The sequence below is a fragment of the Thalassophryne amazonica genome, chromosome 12, assembly GCF_902500255.1.
Source record: "Thalassophryne amazonica chromosome 12, fThaAma1.1, whole genome shotgun sequence".
In the NCBI taxonomy this organism is placed as follows: domain Eukaryota; kingdom Metazoa; phylum Chordata; class Actinopteri; order Batrachoidiformes; family Batrachoididae; genus Thalassophryne; species Thalassophryne amazonica.
Genome location: NC_047114.1, coordinates 81,536,090 through 81,557,946, shown reverse-complemented (window position 1 = coordinate 81,557,946; position 21,857 = coordinate 81,536,090). Strand labels below are relative to the sequence as shown.

Sequence of the window (21,857 nt, the reverse complement as noted above, 5' to 3'; positions counted from 1 at the left end):
ATGAATGTGAGATAATGTTGCCACTACTGTGGTCTTGAGCCTTTTTCTGAACGTGGACGTGTTGTTCCCTTTGCCCTTTGAGACTATTCATCTTTAACCCACTAGGGTCAGTGCAGAGTTCGCCTTCAATGCAAAGTACGATCCCTGGAACTGTGCTAACATGCAGCCCACCATGAGGTCATCTTCAGTTCTGTATATACACAAGAATTATGTGCACACTAAAACCCTCCTCTGGAGAAAGAAAAAAAAAAAAAAGACTTCAGTTTTTAGTACTTCTAAAAGTTGCAGATATAGAGAACGTAGTAGCCTAACATTTTTAGCATTGCTAACGGTAGTGTCCTTTGTGTGATTAAAACTTATTAGTTTGTCACACTATTGTTGTGAGAGAGCAAACACTGTGGCTGAAGCGTGTTTTGATTTGTCTCCTTGTTAGTACGCGAATAAAGAGACAATCAGACTGCTGAGGATGTGCCAGATGGTGCATGCGTGTGTATACACATTTGTGTAGTTCCAGTGTGCGTGTTTAGGGTGATGTGCAAAAATGCCTACACGTGTCACAGTTAATCAGAGTATTTGCATATGAATGGTGTTTAACATCCTCTGCCTGCGGTTATACAAGCTCATTCAAAGCAAATTTTCAGCAGTGCAACGAAGAATTGACAGGTCCTCTTGTATATATATATAATAAAAAAAACATATGACTGTCAGAGCTTTGAAAATAATTTTGGAAAACAATGACCCAATTAAAGTCCAAAGAAAAGTTCTGAAGCCGGCCATATAATACACAACTATGCAATATGAATCTGCATTATGACATGATGGAAGAGAAATTCATTTATGGGAAGATGCATATCGTGCGCGCACAGCAGCTTTTTGAGCGCTCAGTGTAGTACAACCTGTCATTTTATTCATATACATATATGCACACATACACACAGTACCAAACATTTGAGTGGTTGTGTGCGCATACATATATATATACACATATATATGCGCCTCAAAAAAAAGTCAAAATGTATTTTGACAACACAGAATAACTAATCAATATTATCAGACATGTTCTGCATGACCATGTGATTGAAGCATGTAATTTTCTCCTCAATGCACAGTTTTAGCTCAGTCTTGCCTTTTTGATGTTTTAACCCTTTATCTTTTATACCACATGATCAATGTAACCTCCTTATCTGAAGTTTCCTAAGAAACAAATCATCCATCTCCAGTTTTCTGGAAAACTACGTAGCAAACTCAAGTCTCCTTGCCATTTGCTAGGGAGTTAGTTCACTCAGACTGAATTTTCTATGGAAAGAGATGCAAATCAGCACTGAGGATGTGTTGCACAGAACTCAATGATTTTTGCTCTCTGAATTAGGGTCAATTACATTATTTTTCCTTGACTTTCATGTCTTGCAGAACAAACTTTAGGGTTCCTAAAATGAGAAAAACATTATTTCCTAGTAAAACCAATTCCTGGTATTCATATTTCAGAGTACTTTTGGGTACATTTTTTGATACACCATATATAGAATTTTTTTCCTCTGTCATTCCATAACTCTGCATGGGCTACAGGTAGAGCCATTTTGTTGTGAAACTCCCACCCTCCTGCTCCTGTGTGGATTACCATAGGGGCAAATGGTTATTCTGCAACACACTTTTGCATTATATTAACATGTAGTGTATCGCTGCCTTAAAGCTTTGACGTGCTGGGTGAAGGCATAATGAAACATTTGTAAGAGAATGAATGGGAGGCCATGAGCTCAGAAAGCCCACATAACCCCTTCTGAAAACTGGAATAGCAAGTATAACTGTACTGGCACCAGCTTTCAGGAACTGCAAAAAAAACAACAAAAAAAAAAACAAAGCATGCCAGATACCAAAGACAAAATACTCCTTAGTGACTGATTTACTAATGCAATGTATCCCATCCAGCTGGTGTTCACAATAAAAGTTAGATAACAAAATTACAAAAAAAAAGTAAATCATTATCTACAACCACTATTAGATCAGCTCATGTACATGTTGATGTGTATGTAATAGCATTACTATGAGCTGAGGAGGCCCTATAGCAAGGCTTTCTCTGAGTACTGTTGAGTGTCTGGGGGAGGTGCGTTGTTCTGTCCAGAGGGGGTGCTGTAGTTTGCCGTCTGCGTCATGCCTGCAGGATTCGTACCAGGGGCGCTGGCAGGGTTCTGGTAGGACTGCATATCTGCTGGCGCCATCGTGCCAGGGGCTGCACTGTACACTGGCGCCTGTCCCATGTACATATGGGCGTCACTTGGGAAGAAGACGTGCAGATATATTATTTACACCTTTATAGGAAAGTAGAACCATGAACAAAAAACACACTTAGTGATGCTCACGAGCTTGAGTTTAGGCGAAAATAACAAAAACAACAAAAAAAAAACCCCTCCAAACACCCTTCAACAATGTGGTGCATTAAAAACCCAGAACGATAGACTGACAGACTGTCCAAGGCGTGCCATACGTCTCACCCATTGACCCTCAAATGGAATAAATGGGATGAGAAAATGGATGGAAGACTTATGATATCTAGTCTTTAGAAGTATATTATTTAACTTCTCTATGGTATAGTCTTCCAAAAAGCAAATAAATCACAATATGCAGTAACAGAAAACTGAAATACTTGTAGAACCACCGTTCTCAAGCATCCAGGAATTGCCATACTCATCGTATTGGGAAGCAAGTGTATTGCGCCAGTTTTAAGCACCAGGACCAGAAATAATTGGCCCTTCATTCTCTTGTGAGAGTATCAGTTTCCTGTGAAGACGTCTCATTAGATCCCTGAGGTCAAAGAGAGATTATATATAGCCTTTCTCAAGGCCATCTTAGTGAGCTACCTGTTTGACAAGTAATCTAACCAAGGATCCTTAAGTCACAACCTCTAGGCCACCACCTCCCAAAGAACACTGATTCATAACAGTGTCCACATGAAAATATGACTAATGTGAATGTGCCTTTGTGTTCAAGGCAGCCGGCACTGACAGGTTTGTGAATCTCACCTGGGGGTTGGGTGACCAGGAATGGGGGCGCCAGCTGGAATCTGCTCCATGGGAACACTATAACCTTGCACCCCAGTGGTGCTCATGGCATAGGAACCTGAGGCAGGCTGGCCAGGGTAAACCTGTAAACACAGGTAAAAGGGGCAAACACACAATCACATACTGCAGGAGCTTCATGCACAGCAAGGCACTAAAAGCTAGTTTCCCAACAAAATCAACAGCCATGTTGTAATACTGCACCACCCATCAAATGTAAGTGCACATAACAGCTGGAACATCAGGTAGCATGCATTATGTAGCATTATGCTAATGCCACCTTTCATATCACTAATAATAACACTGGGGCAAATTTATTGACAATGCTGCAGAATTATAAAATATTTCTTGAAAAATAAATGGCTGTGCAGTCAAACCTTTTGGAATAAACAAACCTTAAAACTACAGTGTGTAGGATTTAGGGGTGTTTACTAACAGAAATGGAATATTCATAGCCATCTTTTCAGTAGTGTATAATTACCTGCAACAATGAATCACCGGGTTTTCAAAAACTGAAAAAAACAAAAAAAAAAGCCCTTCGTATCTACAGGGGAGCACCCCCTCCCTCCACGGAAGCCACCCCCCCATTTTGCAGCACAGAAGACTGAAGAAACAATAGTCATGTTGTCTCTCCTCGGTCCCCACAAATCAATAATACAAAGTACACCCTTATGCTAGATATGGATGAAATTGGCCCACTAGTTCTTGAGATGTTGCCCTAACTAGTGTAAACAGATGGACATGCTGATCACTGTAACACGCAATCTCACCCCCTCCCCCCCGATTTCATGCTGGGGGATAAAAAGTGAAATTCCTAGTGCAGGCGAGCAAGTTTGACATCCCTCATTTATTTTATTTTTTGTGAAATAGGGGGTCAAGAGAATACAAAGAGCATGAATCGGGGTCACAAAAAGCAAAAATGTGATGGGAAATGATGCTGTGACTGCCACCAGCATAGCGCATTTTGCAACCTCACCACTAGATGACACTAAATCCTATCTATGCACAGGTCATTTTAAAGGATAACTGGTTTTAATGTCAGCCATCCAGAGAATGAATGGGGCAAAAAAAAAACTTTGTGAGGAACTGTTTTCTGCATCTTGTGACTTAACGTCAGTGACTTGATTTTCTCAATGCGACAAGGTAAGAGGAGTGTAGGGAATAAGTTCATAAGCACCAAAATATATTTACTGTTAGTGTCTAATGCCTTAATGCTTGATATCTGACTTTTTTTTTTTCCTACTCCCCTTCTTGATGCACTGCCTCAGTGTGTAGAATTTCTGGCTCTAATCACTACTATGTTCTTGAGTGATCTGGGGCCTCATGTACAAAGCGTGTGTACGCATAAAAACCTGCCGCTCGCCCGTCTCCACGTCCAGATGTATCAAAAATGACTTGAGCGTGGAAATCTGTGGTGCGTCAAGCAAAAATCCTGGCTGGCGTGCGCATGTTTCTACAGCTATTGTGCCATCTGCGCATGTACAGGTGACGCAGGGAGCCGTTAATAGTGTGAAAACAAGAAGTCGTCAGAGTGATGTGCACATCAGAGACATGAACATTGGGCCTCATGTATCAACGTTGCGCACTTGTGGCGTAAATTTACGGTGTAAATTTGAAGTACACCAAAGCTGCCATGACATGAATCAAGCAGTGCGCACCTGCCCATTTCCAGCGTACGCCTGACGTGACCTTGATAAATGCGGCGGGTGAAAACAATCGTAATTATAATAAACACGCCCATAAATATTCAGACTCCGCTTCAGACACACCCTCATTTTACGACATGGAAGCCAGGAAGACGACAAAGAAAAAGAACTCCGCCAATCACGACGCGTGCCAATAGAGCGTCAAAAGCGGCCGTCGTATTAATTATTTTGTAGTATAATCAAAAAAGTGTTACAGTGGTCCCTCGTTTATTGCGGGAGTTACGTTCTAAAAAGCGAAGTCCGCGACATAGTCAGCATTATTTTTTTACAATTATTATAGATGTTTTAAAGCTGTAAAAACCCTGTAAAACCACTTTATACACTTTCTCAATCAGGCATGAACATTTTCTCACTTTTCTCTCATGTGTAAACACTCTCAAAGTTCAAACCTTAGTAGAAAAATACGACCAAACTGTTTTCAGGCCCAAACATTTGTTTGAGAAATAAAAATAGAACGTTTTCCTATAAATAATTATGATGGCTTTTAGAACTAACAAATTTAATTTTAACGATCAACGTACAAGGTTGGACACATAAGAAATTATTAATAGTGACTGACCAGTAATTCACAGATCGCGCCTCTGCGTCCTGGAGCCGCGCCTTTTTCCACTCACACCTGGCTGCAGGTGTCTGTTTCCGAGTGACAAACAGTTATGAGTAGTTGTTGGTGCTCTTTTCTTCTGGGCGAGAAGATTCTTATAAACAGACACGCAGAACACTAAAAAAAAAAAAAAAAAAGCATGCAAAATTGTACTAAAAACTCCGTGAAACGACGAGGCCGTGAAAGGTGAACCGCGTTATAGCGAGGGACCACTGTATTCTCTTTTCACATGTCAATAATTCTTGACATGTGGATATTTGCTCGCTCAATAAGACACGCCTAATTTTTCAGATTTCTTTATTTTTAAAACATATTTCTTTATTTATTTTATTGTAACAAACGAATGGAGAAAACAAAACCTGATTGCAGCACGGGCGAAGGGAATGACAACACTACAGTTGTAATTATCAATTTCATTGTCTAAAACGATCACACCACATAAAGTTAAGCTCAGCGCTGCTCTGGCTCCAGGCTCTGGAGAAAAAGGCGCGCAGCGCTTTCTTTGCAGTCAGCGCTGTGGCCACGGATCGTGCTCGATAGACCACCAATCCCGCAAAAGCGGGATTTGTATTGATTATTATGTAGTATAATCAGGAAAGTGTTATGTAACATATGCATTGATTTGTATAATGGCACTGTTTATCATGTTGATCAGTTTCATTTTTATGTGGATTCCAGCGCTGGTTCATTTTGGTGTATAATTTACGCCACCTCTCGACCTGGTGTATATTTTCAGCGCAGCGTACGCCAACGACCACATTGATAAATGCCAAGTAGCGCAGCCGTTTTGGCGTACATCCAACATACGCTCAAATATCGCCGTACGCACGTTGATACATGAGGCCCATTGTGTTTAAATAGATTATTTGTGTAACTGTTCTGAACGAAAACCAGCACAGACATTTGGGCAAGTGCGCATTCAAATGTTTTTATTATTGTCTTTTTATTTTTGCTTGATGGTGAGCTGCAGAGCTTTTTAACAGGCTTCCTGTGTTCAGTATTTGTCAATAAACGCGTGTGCAAATCGTGCATGTGACACTGTCAGCAGAGGCGCACCTCACCTTTTTAACATCAGCGGTTTTGTGTGTCCTCACACACACACGCTTTGTAGCTCCCACGCACATTTTTCCAGTTTCATGATTAATCAGTTTTAACAGCACACTGAAACTGTCCCTGCGTGTCTCCACGTCATTTCCAGTCATCTATAGTATAATTTCTTTCCTGTGTTTATGTTGTCTGATGTGACATCGTGGGGAATCCCTGCTCAGAGGGCCTATTTACATGAAATTGCATATTTAAATAAGGTGCGGCCAGGGAGGAGTTTGGTTCTACACAATTCCACGTTCAGTGGGCTGTACAAATGAAACGTCCGTGAATTCATGCCTACGCACACTTTCATACGTATATCTGAATATTTTTGTGCTTTTGCCAGATTCAGGGTTTTGGTGTACACCATGTTTTAGTAGAAAGTCCACGCAAGTCTGTACATGAGGCCCCTGGTGATCTGCAGTAACCTGCAAAAAAGTGTGTAACATTACATCCAGCAGGAAACAGCCTACTGTGGTTCTGAATCAAAAGCTTTTTCCTAAACTTTCAACACAGATTTCGACCATTTCTCTCAGTCAAATCATTTACTGCTGGCCAAACTGACAGTCTCACTGATCCTGGTTCACACAAACTGACTTCACCTGCTGCACAGTGTTGGCAGGCTGCTGCATGTAGTACTGTTGGCTCTGCAGCTTGGCATACATAGCATACACTGGATCTTCATTCATCAGCTTGGCATACAAAGACAGCGCTTCCATCACTTTCACGTTCAGCTCTGATAGCTCAGAGTGCTTCCTGACAACACAAATACACAAAATAGAGTTCCTCCAATAAACCTTTACTGCAGGCCTGAGTTACAAGTGTTAGCAGGTCTGTACAACTCCAAGATTTAATTTGATAAAAGAGGTGGGGAGTAAGTCACTGTCAAGTCATGAATCTGCAAGTCCCAAGTCAGCTTGCAAACAACTGGTGGTCATTATGACTTCAGACTTGCTGATTCATGACTAGAGTGACTTCCTCCCACGTCTGATTGATAATGTGTTGAATATGCTCTAATTTGGAAATTCCCATTTCATGGCATTCTATTTCTAAATAGGAAATGTTTTGTAATTTCTTCCACATACCTGTCTATATCTTCTAACTTCTGGTCAATGAGTGGTCCCATTTGATTGCAGGCACCTTATGGAAAATGTTTATTATTATTTAAGAAAACTTTTGCTTAATTTTATCTTCGCTCACACATTATTACATTTATTCTGTTACTGATGGACTGTCTTAATCCTAAAAGCAGTTTACCTTCTAGCTGTAGTAACTCTACACTGTCTGATTGGTTGTCTGTGGGATCTGCGCTCTGGATCATCTGCAGCAGCTGGTCCATTTTATCCTGAAAGGTTTTGCACATGACACAGTCCAATCAAAAACTATTAAAAACAACAACAACAAAACCTAACATATGGACAGTCTCTGAAACTAAGTCAAGCCTTGCATCACCCCTTAGTGGGTGGCTGCAGAATTCACCAACACCATGTTCTTCATGCAAAGTCCAACAGTTGAAATAAAAATTGTAAGTACAGATAAAATGAATTTCCCCCCAGGTGTTGTTTTGCACAGTTTAATCATTTACCCTTAAAGTTATGAGTTGATATTTAAAAAGGTTCACCAGATTCCAGATAAGCAGCTGAAGATGAGTGAATGAGTGAGTGATTTAAGGGTATGGATCACATGGTGATGAGCCAAAGAGTATTGGCTCATCTTTGTTTTGTTGCTGTGACGCCACTCTGAATTTCACACGGTTGTATACGCTTCTTTTATTTCTGTTTAGCACTCTTCTGGTTATTAATTGTATCCACTCTGAACATTATTTAACAACAGTCCTGTTGTGAATCGCTAGCTAGGTCGACCCCTCCCCTCTCCGTTGTTACTTTTTATAGCTGTTCTTTTTTACCCGTTTAATACTTCTGTTCTTTTTTCAGTTGAACTGCAGTGAATTTTAAGTAAATATTTTACTCCTGTGGAAAATCTTAGGAGCGGCTACCATTTTCGTTAGCGGTTAGCTTGCGTTAGCTATTTCGGACCCGTCATAATTTTTTCATTTCTTTTACACGCCTGTTTAACTGTTTAGTGTATTTTATAGCTGCTGCGTTTTTACCCGTTTAATACTTCTGTTAGTTTTTCAGTGTAACTGCTGTGAATTTCATTAAATGTATTTGCGTCTGTGTGAGCCTTAGGAGTGGTTAGCTTATCCATTATTGGTTAGCTCGTGTTTGCTTGGCTACATTCTTCAATTTCTTAGTGCACAAAGTACACTACTACAACCCCTGGCAATAATTATGGAATCACCGGCCTCGGAGGATGTTCATTCAGTTGTTTAATTTTGTAGGAAAAAAGCAGATCACAGACATGACACAAAACTAAAGTCATTTCAAATGGCAACTTTCTGGCTTTAAGAAACACTATAAGAAATCAGGAAAAATAACTGTGGCAGTCAGTAACGGTTACTTTTTTAGACCAAGCAGAGGGGGAAAAAAAAATATGGACTCACTCAATTCTGAGGAATAAATTATGGAATCACCCTGTAAATTTTCATCCCCAAAACTAACATCTGCATCAAATCAGATCTGCTCGTTAGTCTGCATCTAAAAAGGAGGGATCACACCTTGGAGAGCTGTTGCACCAAGTGGACTGACATGAATCATGGCTCCAACAAGAGAGATGTCAATTGAAACAAAGGAGAGGATTATCAAACTCTTAAAAGAGGGTAAATCATCATGCAATGTTGCAAAAGATGTTGGTTCACAGTCAGCTGCGTCTAAACTCTGGACCAAATACAAACAACATGGGAAGGTTGTTAAAGGCAAACATACTGGTAGACCAAGGAAGACATCAAAGCATCAAGACAGAAAACTTAAAGCAATGTCTCAAAAATCGAAAATGCACAACAAATGAGGAATGAATGGGAAGAAACTGGAGTCAACGTCTGTGACCAAACTGTAAGAAACCGCCTAAAGGAAATGGGATTTACATACAGAAAAGCTAAACGAAAGCCATCATTAACACCTAAACAGAAATAAAACAAGGTTACAATGGGCTAAGAAAAAGCAATCGTGGACTATGGATGACTGGATGAAAGTAATATTCAGTGATGAATCTCGAATCTGCATTGGGTAAGGTGATGATGCTGGAACTTTTGTTTGGTGCCATTCCAATGAGATTTATAAAGATGACTGCCTGAAGAGAACATCTAAATTTCCACAGTCATTGATGATATGGGGCTGCATGTCAGGTAAAGGCACTGAAGAAATGGCTCTCATTACATCAATAAATGCACAAGTTTACATTGATATTTTGGACACTTTTCTTATCCCATCAATTGAAAGGATGTTTGGGGATGATGAAATCATTTTTCAAGATGATAATGCATCTTGCCATAGAGCAAAAACTGAAAACATTCCTTGCAAAAAGACACATAGGGTCAATGTCATGGCCTGCAAATAGCCTGGATCTTAATCCAATTGAAAATCTTTGGTGAAAGTTTAAGAAAATCGTCCATGACAAGGCTCCAACCTGCAAAGCTGATCTGGCAACAGCAATCAGAGAAAGTTGGAGCCAGATTGATGAAGAGTACTGTTTGTCACTCATTAAGTCCATGCCTCAGAGACTGTAAGCTGTTATAAAAGCCAGAGGTGGTGCAACAAAATACTAGTGATGTGTTGGAGCGTTCTTTTGTTTTTCATGATTCCATAATTTTTTCCTCAGAATTGAGTGATTCCATATTTTTTTCCCTCTGCTTGGTCTAAAAAAGTAACTGTTACTGACTGCCACAATTTTTTTTTCCTGATTTCTTATAGTGTTTCTTAAAGCCAGAAAGTTGCCATTTGAAATGACTTTAGTTTTGTGTCATGTCTGTGATCTGCTTTTTTTTCTACAAAATTAAACAACTGAATGAACATCCTCCGAAGCCGGTGATTCCATAATTTTTGCCAGGGGTTGTAATTCTACTTTACACCCTCCGTAAATCCTGCGTGATGTTGGAAAATAGGGTGGCTCTCTCAGAGAGCCGAATCCGTAAGTTAGAGCAGCTTCTTAGCGCAGTGGAGTTAGATGTTACGGGCACTCCAGATGAGGTTAGTGTTGGGCCGGCTAGCGAGCCCATTAGCATCAGCCTAGAAACACCGGCTGTGGAGGATGGCTTTCGGACTGTGGCTAGGCTGAGGAAGCCCCGTAGGGCTTGGTGCCCGGTTGTGCCCGATCACACTGTGGAGTGTGATCGGGGTGCATGAATCGGTTCTCCCCTTGGATTTGCCAGATGTGAATTCTTTGAGCCCACAAGTGACTTCCACTCCTGTCTCCAGGCCGAAACACCGGACTTTAGTGATAGGGGATTCTATCACCCGCAAAGTCAGGTTACAGACCCCAGCTGACGTTAAATGTATTCCTGGGGCCAGAGCTCCTGACACTGCATCTCATCTTAGGGTGCTGACGCTGCAGAAGGGAAGACAGATGAAGGAACATGACATGAGATATAGTCACATAGTTATTCATGTTGGCACCAATGATATCAGGATGAAGCACTCAGAGGTCACAAAAATGGCCATAGAGAGGACTTGTGACCTTCCCAGAAAGATGTGTCAGCATCGATTAATAGTCTATGGTCCCCTCCCCTCCTGGGGTACTGATGAGGCGTTTAGCAGGCCGACATCGTTAAATAGGTGGCTGGCGCAGTTTTGTAGACAACAAGGCTTTAGCTTTATTGATAACTGGCCTTCGTTCTGGGGCCGCCGTAGCTTGCTGATGCCGGACGGCCTCCACCCTACTGGGGAAGGCGCCGCCATCTTGTCTGCGAACATAGATAGAGCTCTACAGGGAGGGTAACATTAGCAATCTACAGCAGGCCACGGAGCAGGTGATTAGAGACACTGCAAGGCTTATGACAAATGTGGGTGTGGAATCCATTAGCTTAGCAGGGAATTTAGTGCAGAAAATCCACTATGGTGATAGTGCAGTTTATTTGCCAGGGAGGGAATTTCAACAAGTTGAGACTGTGGCCTGTTTCCGTAGTCGTGTCCATAAAAATCATATGCTTTCCAAAACGTAATACCCATTACTATATTGGATGTTGAAATCGAGGCTGGCCCAGTGGTTGTTCTAGCAATAGCAAAGATTTCGTGTCTGCTACCTACAACGCGCGTGGAATGTCTTAAACCTAAACCTACTTCTAGGCATCTTATATATGCTACTCTGGAATCACCCCTAAACCCAAACAGTTCAACTGTCAACCCCACTGAGGTCCTTAGACTGGGTCTCATTAACATAAGCTCACTGTCCTCAAAATCATTGTTGATTAATGATTTAATTATTGATCATCACTTAGATATGATTGGGCTATGTGAAACCTGGCCCAAACCTACAGCTGTCCTCCCCTTAAATGAGGCCTGCCTACCAGCATATACATTTAGTCATGTCCCTCGTGATGTGAAGCAAGGCGGGGGTGTTGCTCTTATTTATAAATCTAGGTTTAGCTTATTAGCTGTTGGGGGTTACAAATATCACTCATTTGAGCATCTGATTCTCCGCTCTGCTCAGGATATTACACATTGCCAAGGTCAGAAGAATAAAAATCAGTCGTATTACTTTGTCACTGTATATAGGCTTCCTGGCCCATATTCTGAATTCTTAGATGAATTTGGTGCGTTCATCTCTAATTTGTCAACTAGTGTAGATAACATTATGATCATTGGTGACTTTAACATTCATATAAATAAGCCTTCTGATCCCCTCTGCAAATCATTTATGGAAATTGTGGATGCATTAGGGATTCAACGCACATTAGTGGAAATACCCTGGATCTGGTTCTCGCACGTGGTACTGCTGTCATGAATATTGACATCATGCCTCTTACATCAGTGGTGTCTGATCACTCATTAAGTTTACAGTTTTGCTGCCGTGTTTAGTGGAACAACAACCTTATATATCATTACGTTGATGCATCAACTCAACTAAGCCAGACTGCCTGATGTCTTAGCTTCACATTTGACAAATACCCAGTCAGTAGACAGACTTGTGGATAGTTTAAACTCAGTGCTCAAAACTACACTCGACATGATTGCGCCACCTGTGTTAAAACCGCGCTCCCCCAAATCACAGTCACCTTGGTTCAATGACTATCTGCGTGACCTCAAGCATAAAGCAAGGAGGTCTAGAACGGAAATGGCATCGTTCAAAATTAGAAGTATTTCACCTTGCGTGGCGTGACGCTATCTTAGACTATAAGCATGCATTATTGGCTACAAAGCGGCCTTACTACTCTGATTTGATCAACAAAAACAAGCATAACTCAAAGTTCTTGTTCGCCATGGTGGCAACACTTTTGCATGGACAACCACCTGTAGTTCGCTCTCCTTTTACAGCACAAGATTTCCTGGATTACTTTGGGAAGAAAACAGAAGACATCAGGTTAAACATATCCCGGCATGCCTTAATCCAGCCACTACACCCTGCTATTGATGTGGGCGCCACTACTGAGGTATTACCTAGATTTACAGAATTTGACAGTATCTCACTAGGCATGTCAACAAAAAGCACAACCTGTTTAATTGATCCTATACCAACAAAACTGTTTAAGGACATGTGACCCACTCTTGGGCCGACTGTGCTGGAAATGATTAATCTAACTTCTGGATCTGTTCCTAAATGTTTCAAATCTGCAGTGATTAAACCATTACTTAAGAAACCTAATCTTGACCCTAGTGTATTGACAAACTATTGGCTGATATCAAATCTATCATTTTTCTCTAAAATTCTGGAAAAAGTGGTGTTACGGCAGCTCGTAGACTATCTTACTGAGAATAATCTCTTTGAGCCACTGCAGTCTGCTTTTAGAAAATTTCATTCCACAGAGACGGCTCTCACTAAAGTGGTGAATGATCTTCTGCTTACAATGGATTCGGACACCACTACGGTTCTGTTGCTGTTAGATCTCAGTGCTGCATTTGATACAGTGGATCATCATATTCTACTTTATAGGCTGGAAAATCACTTTGGGATTACTGGGAGTGCCCTTGCATGGCTGACATCATACTTGACCAGTCGTTCTCACTGTTTTGTACAGTAACACTACCTCTAACCTTAGTGACATGAAATTTGAGGTTGCACAGGGGTCTGTCTTAGGGCCCCTGCATTTCTCCCTTAATATAGAACCCCTTGGGCACATATTGCAGCGTTTTGGGATTACCTTTCACTGCTATGCAGATGATAGTTATATTATGCCGATAACTGCTGGAAAGATTTGAACTCCTCATTTCACAGTCAGAGCTGCGTCAGTCACAGTCAGTCAGAGCTGCGTGTCGTCAGAGTGAGCTGCAAAAAGTTTGTACCTGAGTTTTCAGAGGTGGTGTTTGTAGTTGCCATCTGCCACGCCGGTGTTTGCCAACCCGGACAGTGGGAATACCACCTCAACCGGCAACTTAGCCCCGCGACTGGACAGCAACAACGTCCGAGGCCCGCTCAACGTGGTGAATTCACTGAGGCCGCGCGCTGCGTCATTAGAACCGCGCGTCACGAGTACCGCTTCCCCGAGGCCTCGTGCAGCCACCGCGGATCCATCAGCGCGGAAACACCGAGGCCGCGCGGCACCAGCGAAGTGCAGATCCATCCCGGTGACAAACAACGCAGGCTGTTAACATCGGCGATCGACAAGCTGCTCATAAGCCGACCATGGGGCCTAAGAAGGTTCTGACAGCGGAGGAAGGTGACGATATTAAAAAATCTCTGGACTTTTTATCAGAGGAGATTTCTGTTGTGAAGCAGCAACAGAAATTAATCATGGATCTGGTGGAGGAGGTGAAGGCATTACGGCTCCAGAATGCCGAGAAAGACCGGCATCTGGTGCAGCTGGAAAATAGAGTGGCTGAATTGGAGCAGTACACCAGAATCAACGACGTCATCATCACAGGTCTTCACATCAAACCACGGTCCTATGCACGGGCGGTAACAGATGAGAGCGGAGGGGAGCCCAGTGAACAGGAGGTCAGCTCTGTGGAAAAACAGGTTGCTGATTTCCTCCTATCTAAAGGTATAGAAATGGATTTAAATAACATTGAAGCGTGCCACCCTCTGCCCCGGAGAAATGACGGTGATAAACGAGCCGTCATCATGAGATTCATCAACAGAAAACACAAAACAGCACTGTTAAAACAAGGAAGAAAACTGAAAGGGACAAACGTATTCATCAATGAACATCTCACCAAACGGAATGCCGACATCGCCAGGAAAGCACGCTTCTTGAAGAAACAGGGAAAAATCCAGCACACATGGACTTCAAACTGTAAAATATTCATCAAACTGAACGGATCACCAGAACAAGCAAAAGTCATGGCAATAAGGAACATCGAGGAGCTGGACAAATATGAACAATAGTGTTTCTTAAAGCGAGGATCTGGACAGATATGACCAATAAGGTATGAGGACACAAACACATCACAACACCATGACACAGACCAGAGGAACCTATTCATCTACTACCTATTCATCTACATCTGGAGACAAGAAGGATATAACTCAAAGGATTGCTGATCATGGAAAAGTAGAACTGAGAACATTAAATACACAGACCACAATGTACTGGACTTGGAGCACGATATAGACCCGGACAATAATTTCTTCTCAAATATCAATGACAGTTGTTGCTATTATACAGATGAACAGTTTAATCGGATCATTAAAACGGATAACAAATTATCAATAATCCATTTCAACAGCAGAAGTCTATATGCAAACTTTAACAACATTAAAGAATATTTAAGTCAGTTTAAAAAAATATTTAACATAATTGCTATATCAGAAACATGGATCAATGAAGATAAAGGAATGGATTTTGAACTGGATGGATATGAATTTAATTGTGTAAACAGAAAAAATAAGAGTGGAGGAGGAGTGGCTGTGTATGTGGATAAGAACATGGATTATAAAATAGTAGACAATATGACAACTGTGATTGATAACTTATTAGAATGTATAACTATTGAAATATGTGAAGAAAAAAGCAAAAATGTATTAGTCAGCTGTATATATAGAGCACCAGGATCTAGTATTGAAACATTCACTGACTGTATGGGAAAAATGTTCTCAAAAACTAATCAAAAAACTGTGTTCATTTGTGGTGACTTAAATATTGATCTGCTCAATCCAAATAAGCATAAAATAACAGATGAATTTATCAGTATAATGTACAGTATGAGTTTATATCCAAAAATCACCAGGCCAAGCAGAATTACATCCCATAGTGCCACCTTAATTGATAATATATTCAGCAATGATATTGAGAATAACACTGTGAGTGGATTATTAATCAATGACATTAGTGATCATCTACCAGTTTTCATCGTTTATAATAGAAACCATCGGCGGAATCAGCCAGAGGAGAAAATAAAATACAGGCGAGTGCGGACAGAGGAAAACATGAACACACTAAAGAAGGATTTACAGGAGCAAAACTGGGAAAAGGTATACAGTGAAAGTGATGTTGATAGTGCATATGAAACTTTTTTACAAATATTTACATCATTATATGATAAAATTGTCCAATTAAACAAGACTACAGAAAACAAAAAATCCAAGCTCGACCATGGATGACGAAAGGGTTACGAAATGCATGTAATAAGAAAAATACACTGTATAGAGAATTCATAAAACTAAAGACTAAAGAGGCAGAAAATAGATATAAGAAATACAAAAATAGATTAACTAATATTATACGGGTATGTAGGAAGGAATATTATAGTAACATATTATATAATAACAAAAACAATATTAAAGGAATATGGGATATATTAAATAGCATTATCAAAAATGGTAATAAAAAACAGAGTTACCCTCAGTATTTCATTGATAATAATGTCAAGAAGGAAAATAAGGATGAGGTAGTCAACGGTTTTAATAATTTTTTTGTAAATATTGGACCAAGCTTGGCAGAAAAAATTCCCGATTCCCAACCTGAGGATTGGGATAATAATCTCATAGAAAGAAATCCCTGTTCAATGTTCCTCACAGCAGTGGATGGAAATGAAATTATAGACATTGTGAATAATTGTAAATATAAAACATCTACCGATTTAAATGAAATTGATATGGTGGTGGTAAAACAGGTCATTGAATGGATTGTAGAACCATTAACATACATCTGTAACTTATTTCAAACCGGTAAATTTCCCAATCAAATGAAAATAGCTAAGGTTGTGCCGCTGTATAAGACTGGGGATAGACACCACTTCACAAATTATAGACTTGTTTCTTTGCTTCCACAATTTTCCAAATTATTAGAAAAGTTATTCAATAATAGATTAGACAAATTCATAAATAAACATAAATTACTTACTGATAGTCAATATGGATTCAGAGCACATAGTTCAACATCACTTGCATTAATAGAATCAGTTGAGGAGATTACAAACGCCATAGACCACAAATTACATTCAGTTGGAATATTTATAGACCTTAAAAAGGCTTTTGATACAATTAATCATGACATATTAATCAATAAACATGAACAGTATGGGATTAGGGGGTTGGTGTTGCACTGGGTGAGAAGCTACTTAAGTAACAGAAAACAGTTTGTGAAGTTGGGGGAATATACATCATCATGCTTGGACAATGCTTGTGGCGTCCCACAGGGGTCAGTATTGGGTCCAAAACTGTTTCTAATTTATATAAATGATATTGTCAATGTTTCCAAAATATTAAAATTAGTATTATTTGCAGATGACAAGCATTTTTTGTTCAGGGGGGGATTTGCAGGAGTTACTGAGGAGGATCAGTATAGAAATGGGAAAATTGAAAATATGGTTTGACAGAAATAAATTATCATTAAACTTAAGTAAAACAAAATACATGTTATTTGGCTATTGTAATACAGACATACAGGTTCAGTTACAAGTCGAGGGGGTAGATATTGAAAGGGTACATGAAAATAAGTTTCTGGGGGTGATAATAGATAAGATAAACTGGAAGACTCATATAAAACATATACAAAGTAAACTGTCAAGAAGCATTTCAGTTCTAAACAAAGCGAAACATATTCTGGACCACAACTCACTCCGCATTCTTTACTGCTCACTGGTTTTACCATATTTACAGTACTGTGCAGAGGTATGGGGTAATACTTATAAAAGGTACAACACAATCACTATCAGTAATGCAGAAAAGAGCTATAAAAATTATTCATAATACTGGCTATAGAGATCATACAAATCCACTATTTTTACAATCCAAATTCTTAAAATTCACAGACTTGGTTCATTTTCAAACAGTACAAATTGTGTATAAAGCAATAAACAATTTACTTCCAGCAAATATTAAAAATGTTTTTTAACAGATCAGGGGATTACAGTCTGAGGGGGAAATTTAATTTAAAGCATCAGTGGGCACAAACAACATTAAAAGGTTTCTGTATTTCTGTCTGTGGGGTGAGGATGTGGAACAGATTGGGAGTGGGGCTCAAGCAATGTCCAAGCATGAACCAGTTCAAACAGCGGTACAAAAATATGGTTTTTTCTGGGTATAGGGAGGAGGAAGGGTAATGAGGGTTAGGGTGTTTTTGTTGTTTGCTTCGGCTTGTAAATATATAGTATTTTGTATGTAAGTAGGTATGTGTAGGTGTATATTTATGTTTGTGTATACATATGTGTATATATGTATATGTGTATATATGTGTATGTTGATGTGTATATGTATGTGTGTGTACATATATGTATATATATATATATATTGATATCGGTTTAGGTGTGTAGGAATTTATGTGTATATGTGGCAAAGGGTATTACTGGTTGTGGGGAAGAAGGGGTAGGGATAAATAAGCTGATGCTTCACCCTACCCCTTTTCGGACATGTTGGGTACACAGTAGGAACTTTTTTGTTGTTGTCTTTACTGATCTATCTTGTAATTGTTGTATCAAATGTTCGAAATAAACAGTTTTCATTCATTCATTCATTCAAATCTCGTTCACATAAAATCCTTAGATTGCCCTGCAGCAGTGAGAAGCTGGATGTCTAGAAACTTCCTACTTTTAAACTCTGATAAGACTGAAATGATGGTTCTTGGTCCAGTGAGACATCGGCATCAATTTGACCAGTTAACGCTCAGCCTCGGCTCGTGTGTCATACATCACACTAACAAAGTGAGGAACCTTGGGGTAATTTTTGATCCTTCGTTGTCCTTTGGCCTCCACATTAGAAATATTACTAAGACTGCTTTCTTCCACCTGCGAAATATGGCTAAGATTCGTCCCATCCTGTCTATGGCTGATGCTGAGACCCTGATCCATGCATTTATCTCTTCTAGATAGGACTACTACAATGTTCTATTTTCTGGTTTACCGCAGTCTAGCATTAGGAGTCTTCAATTGGTTCAAAATGCTGCAGCCAGACTTTTGACACGAAGCAGAGAGTTCGACCACATTACCCCCATTTTAGCATCCCTTCACTGGCTTCCTGTCCCAGTGAGATCAGATTTTAAGGTTCTGCTACTAACCTATAAAATTATTCATGGACTGGCACCTCCCTACCTAGCTGACCTAATTAAACCTTACGTACCGGCCTGGGCTTTACATTCTCAGGATGCAGGACTACTTTGTGTCCCTAAGGTGAATAAGAAGTCTGCGGGTCACAGAGCTTTCTCTTATCGTGCTCCTGTTCTGTGGAATGATCTCCCTGCGTCAAAACAGTCAGATTCTGTGGAGACTTTCAAGTACATACTTAAGACGCACTTATTTTCCCTTTTATATGGCTAGCATAAAAGGTACAGTTTTGTTTTACGCTTTTTACTCTTAATTCATTTATTAGTAATTGGAACGGGCCGCGGCCTCAACTTTACCTAATTTCTGGGTCTTTTAGTGAAGTTTAGGGCTAGAGGCCGGCGATCACCTTAGTATTTCTCTGTTTTTCTTGTTTAATGCTGGCAAATTATACAGTATTTCTTTTGTCTTTCTGATGCCTGATTCTGTTTTTTCTCTCTGTTTAAGGTAGAGCTCCATCCAGAGATGGGAGTTGTATTCGTGTTGGCGATCCTCCTATCCTGTGCGCCAATAGCATTTCTTGTTTATTCGTCCGTGAATTGTTCTGTAATTTATGTTTGTAGCACAGCCCAAGCAGAGGGCCACACTTTTGAGTCTGGTCTGCTTGAGATTTCTTCCTCAGAGGGAGTTTTTCCTTACCACTGTTGCTCTGGGGGTTGGGTAAGGTTAGACCTTACCTGTGTGAAGCGCTTTGAGGCAACTATGTTGTGATTTGGCGCTATATAAATTAAAATAAATTAAAATTAAATTGAAAAATTATCTAGTCATTACATTTTTGCAATACCTGTGGTTCTCCAAATATTTTTTTCATGGGTACAAACTGACAACTTATTTTACATAGAATATATAGCTTATTTATAATAAAGCACTTCAAATAAATAAAAATCAACAGAGTGCTGAACAACATTAAAAATCTCCATATCAAAAATAAAATAAATAAAATCACAAAACAAAATATACAATAAGCATAAATAGTTATAATTAGGTAAAAACCATATCACTAATGACGGGCAATGCGCTCGGTGCATGCATCACTTCTACGTTTGTTGCTAGGATGGTACTCTGTTTCCGGTTTCAGAAGTGTCGGTGTTATGTTAACCGTAAGAGTTAATTCAAAATGCTGCAGCTAGAGTGCTAACAGGGACTAGAAGGAGAGAGCATATCTCACCCATATTGGCCTCTCTTCATTGGCTTCCTGTTAATTCTAGAATAGAATTTAAAATTCTTCTTCTTACTTATAAGGTTTTGAATAATCAGGTCCCATCTTATCTTAGGGACCTCATAGTACCATATCACCCCAATAGAGCGCTTCGCTCTCAGACTGCAGGCTTACTTGTAGTTCCTAGGGTTTGTAAGAGTAGAATGGGAGGCAGAGCCTTCAGCTTTCAGGCTCCTCTCCTGTGGAACCAGCTCCCAATTCAGATCAGGGAGACAGACACCTCTCTCTACTCTCTAAGATTATGCTTAAAACTTTCCTTTTTGCTAAAGCTTATAGTTAGGGCTGGATCAGGTGACCCTGAACCATCCCTTAGTTATGCTGCTATAGACTTAGACTGCTGGGGGGTTCCCATGATGCACTGAGTGTTTCTTTCTCTTTTTGCTCTGTATGCAACACTCTGCATTTAGTCATTAGTGATTGATCTCTGCTCCCCTCCACAGCATGTCTTTTTCCTGGTTCTCTCCCTCAGCCCCAACCAGTCCCAGCAGAAGACTGCCCCTCCCTGAGCCTGGTTCTGCTGGAGGTTTCTTCCTGTTAAAAGGGAGTTTTTCCTTCCCACTGTTGCCAAGTGCTTGCTCACAGGGGGTCGTTTTGACCGTTGGGGTTTTTCCGTAATTATTGTATGGCCTTGCCAACTGTTTGCTGTGATTTGGCGCTATATAAATAAAATTGCTTGCTAAATTGCTTATGGCTGAGCCCGTGAAGTTCACCTGGTGTCTCTTGGAATTACCGAAGTTCACTGTTGATGCGCGGCGTATCGTCAGAGCATCAAGTACAACGCCGCAGAATAAACTTGAAAAAGGTTTCAAGTTTTACGTTTCGTCCTACCTCTGCAATATTGAAGGTACGTCGCTGACGCTAATTAGCCTGAGGTGGGAGCTAGCACTTGACTGTTTTTTGGTCACGAACCAAATAACCATCCTGTTTCAGGTTAACCATGGTTGTAGAAATGCCCATTTTTGTATATTTGATTGAAGTATCAGGCAAAAACAAGGCCAACGAGGTAATGGTGAGGTCCCACTGCTACAGGTCTATGAGGAAAACAGATGCACCACATCAGCTGACAGTAGGACTGGTTAAAATGGCAGAAGTTCTGTTCAGTGTCAACGTTCAAAGTTCTGTTGAACATGTTCAAAAGTTCGTTCAACACAAGTTGAACGAACTTACAACTTACCCTTGCTCTTACTTCACATTAACAACTTTGTTAATCATAGGCAAAGATGTTGGTAGCCAGATGCAGGTGAGTAGCTGAGATGGAATCAATAAGCAGGTGAGGCCATTTGGTCCATTTGGCAAAGCGGTAGAGAAATAAACAAATGGGACGGATTTTTTACATTTCGAGCTATTAGCATCTACCTCGATGCCTCAAATGCAAAAAATAGTCCACCTCAACTATTAACCATTGTTAAAAGCAGAAAATCGTCCACCTCAGCTATTCTTCAAACTGCATGTTCTAACTTCCTGTCACCTTAACTTGTAAACGTATATCCTATTGTATCAATGAATGTCGTATCTTTTCATGGCTCCAACTCTTATACTTAACACATTATGATGACACTCTTCATGAAGCAAAATCTGCACTGTTCTGTTTTGGTGGCACAAAAAATAAATAAAATAAAATGAAGGCTTATTTCACCTCTGTGTGTAAGTGTTTCACCTGGACTG

At 40.1% G+C, this 21,857-nt stretch overlaps 1 protein-coding gene across 1 annotated transcript in view; it reads right to left on the bottom strand.

Moving 5' to 3' along the window:
- Positions 1 to 1,533: 1,533 nt before the first annotated feature.
- The window catches only part of LOC117521291 (collectin-12-like), a 141,806-nt gene continuing 121,482 nt past the window's right edge, over positions 1,534 to 21,857 (bottom strand). Inside the window, exons 19-23 of the mRNA XM_034182612.1 lie at positions 7,704 to 7,791; positions 7,532 to 7,586; positions 7,049 to 7,202; positions 3,018 to 3,139; positions 1,534 to 2,271 (exon numbers count right to left, since the gene is read on the bottom strand). Of these exons, the coding sequence (XP_034038503.1) occupies positions 2,058 to 2,271; positions 3,018 to 3,139; positions 7,049 to 7,202; positions 7,532 to 7,586; positions 7,704 to 7,791 (633 nt within the window). The 3' untranslated portion in view covers positions 1,534 to 2,057. The remainder of the gene's footprint in view (positions 2,272 to 3,017; positions 3,140 to 7,048; positions 7,203 to 7,531; positions 7,587 to 7,703; positions 7,792 to 21,857) is intronic.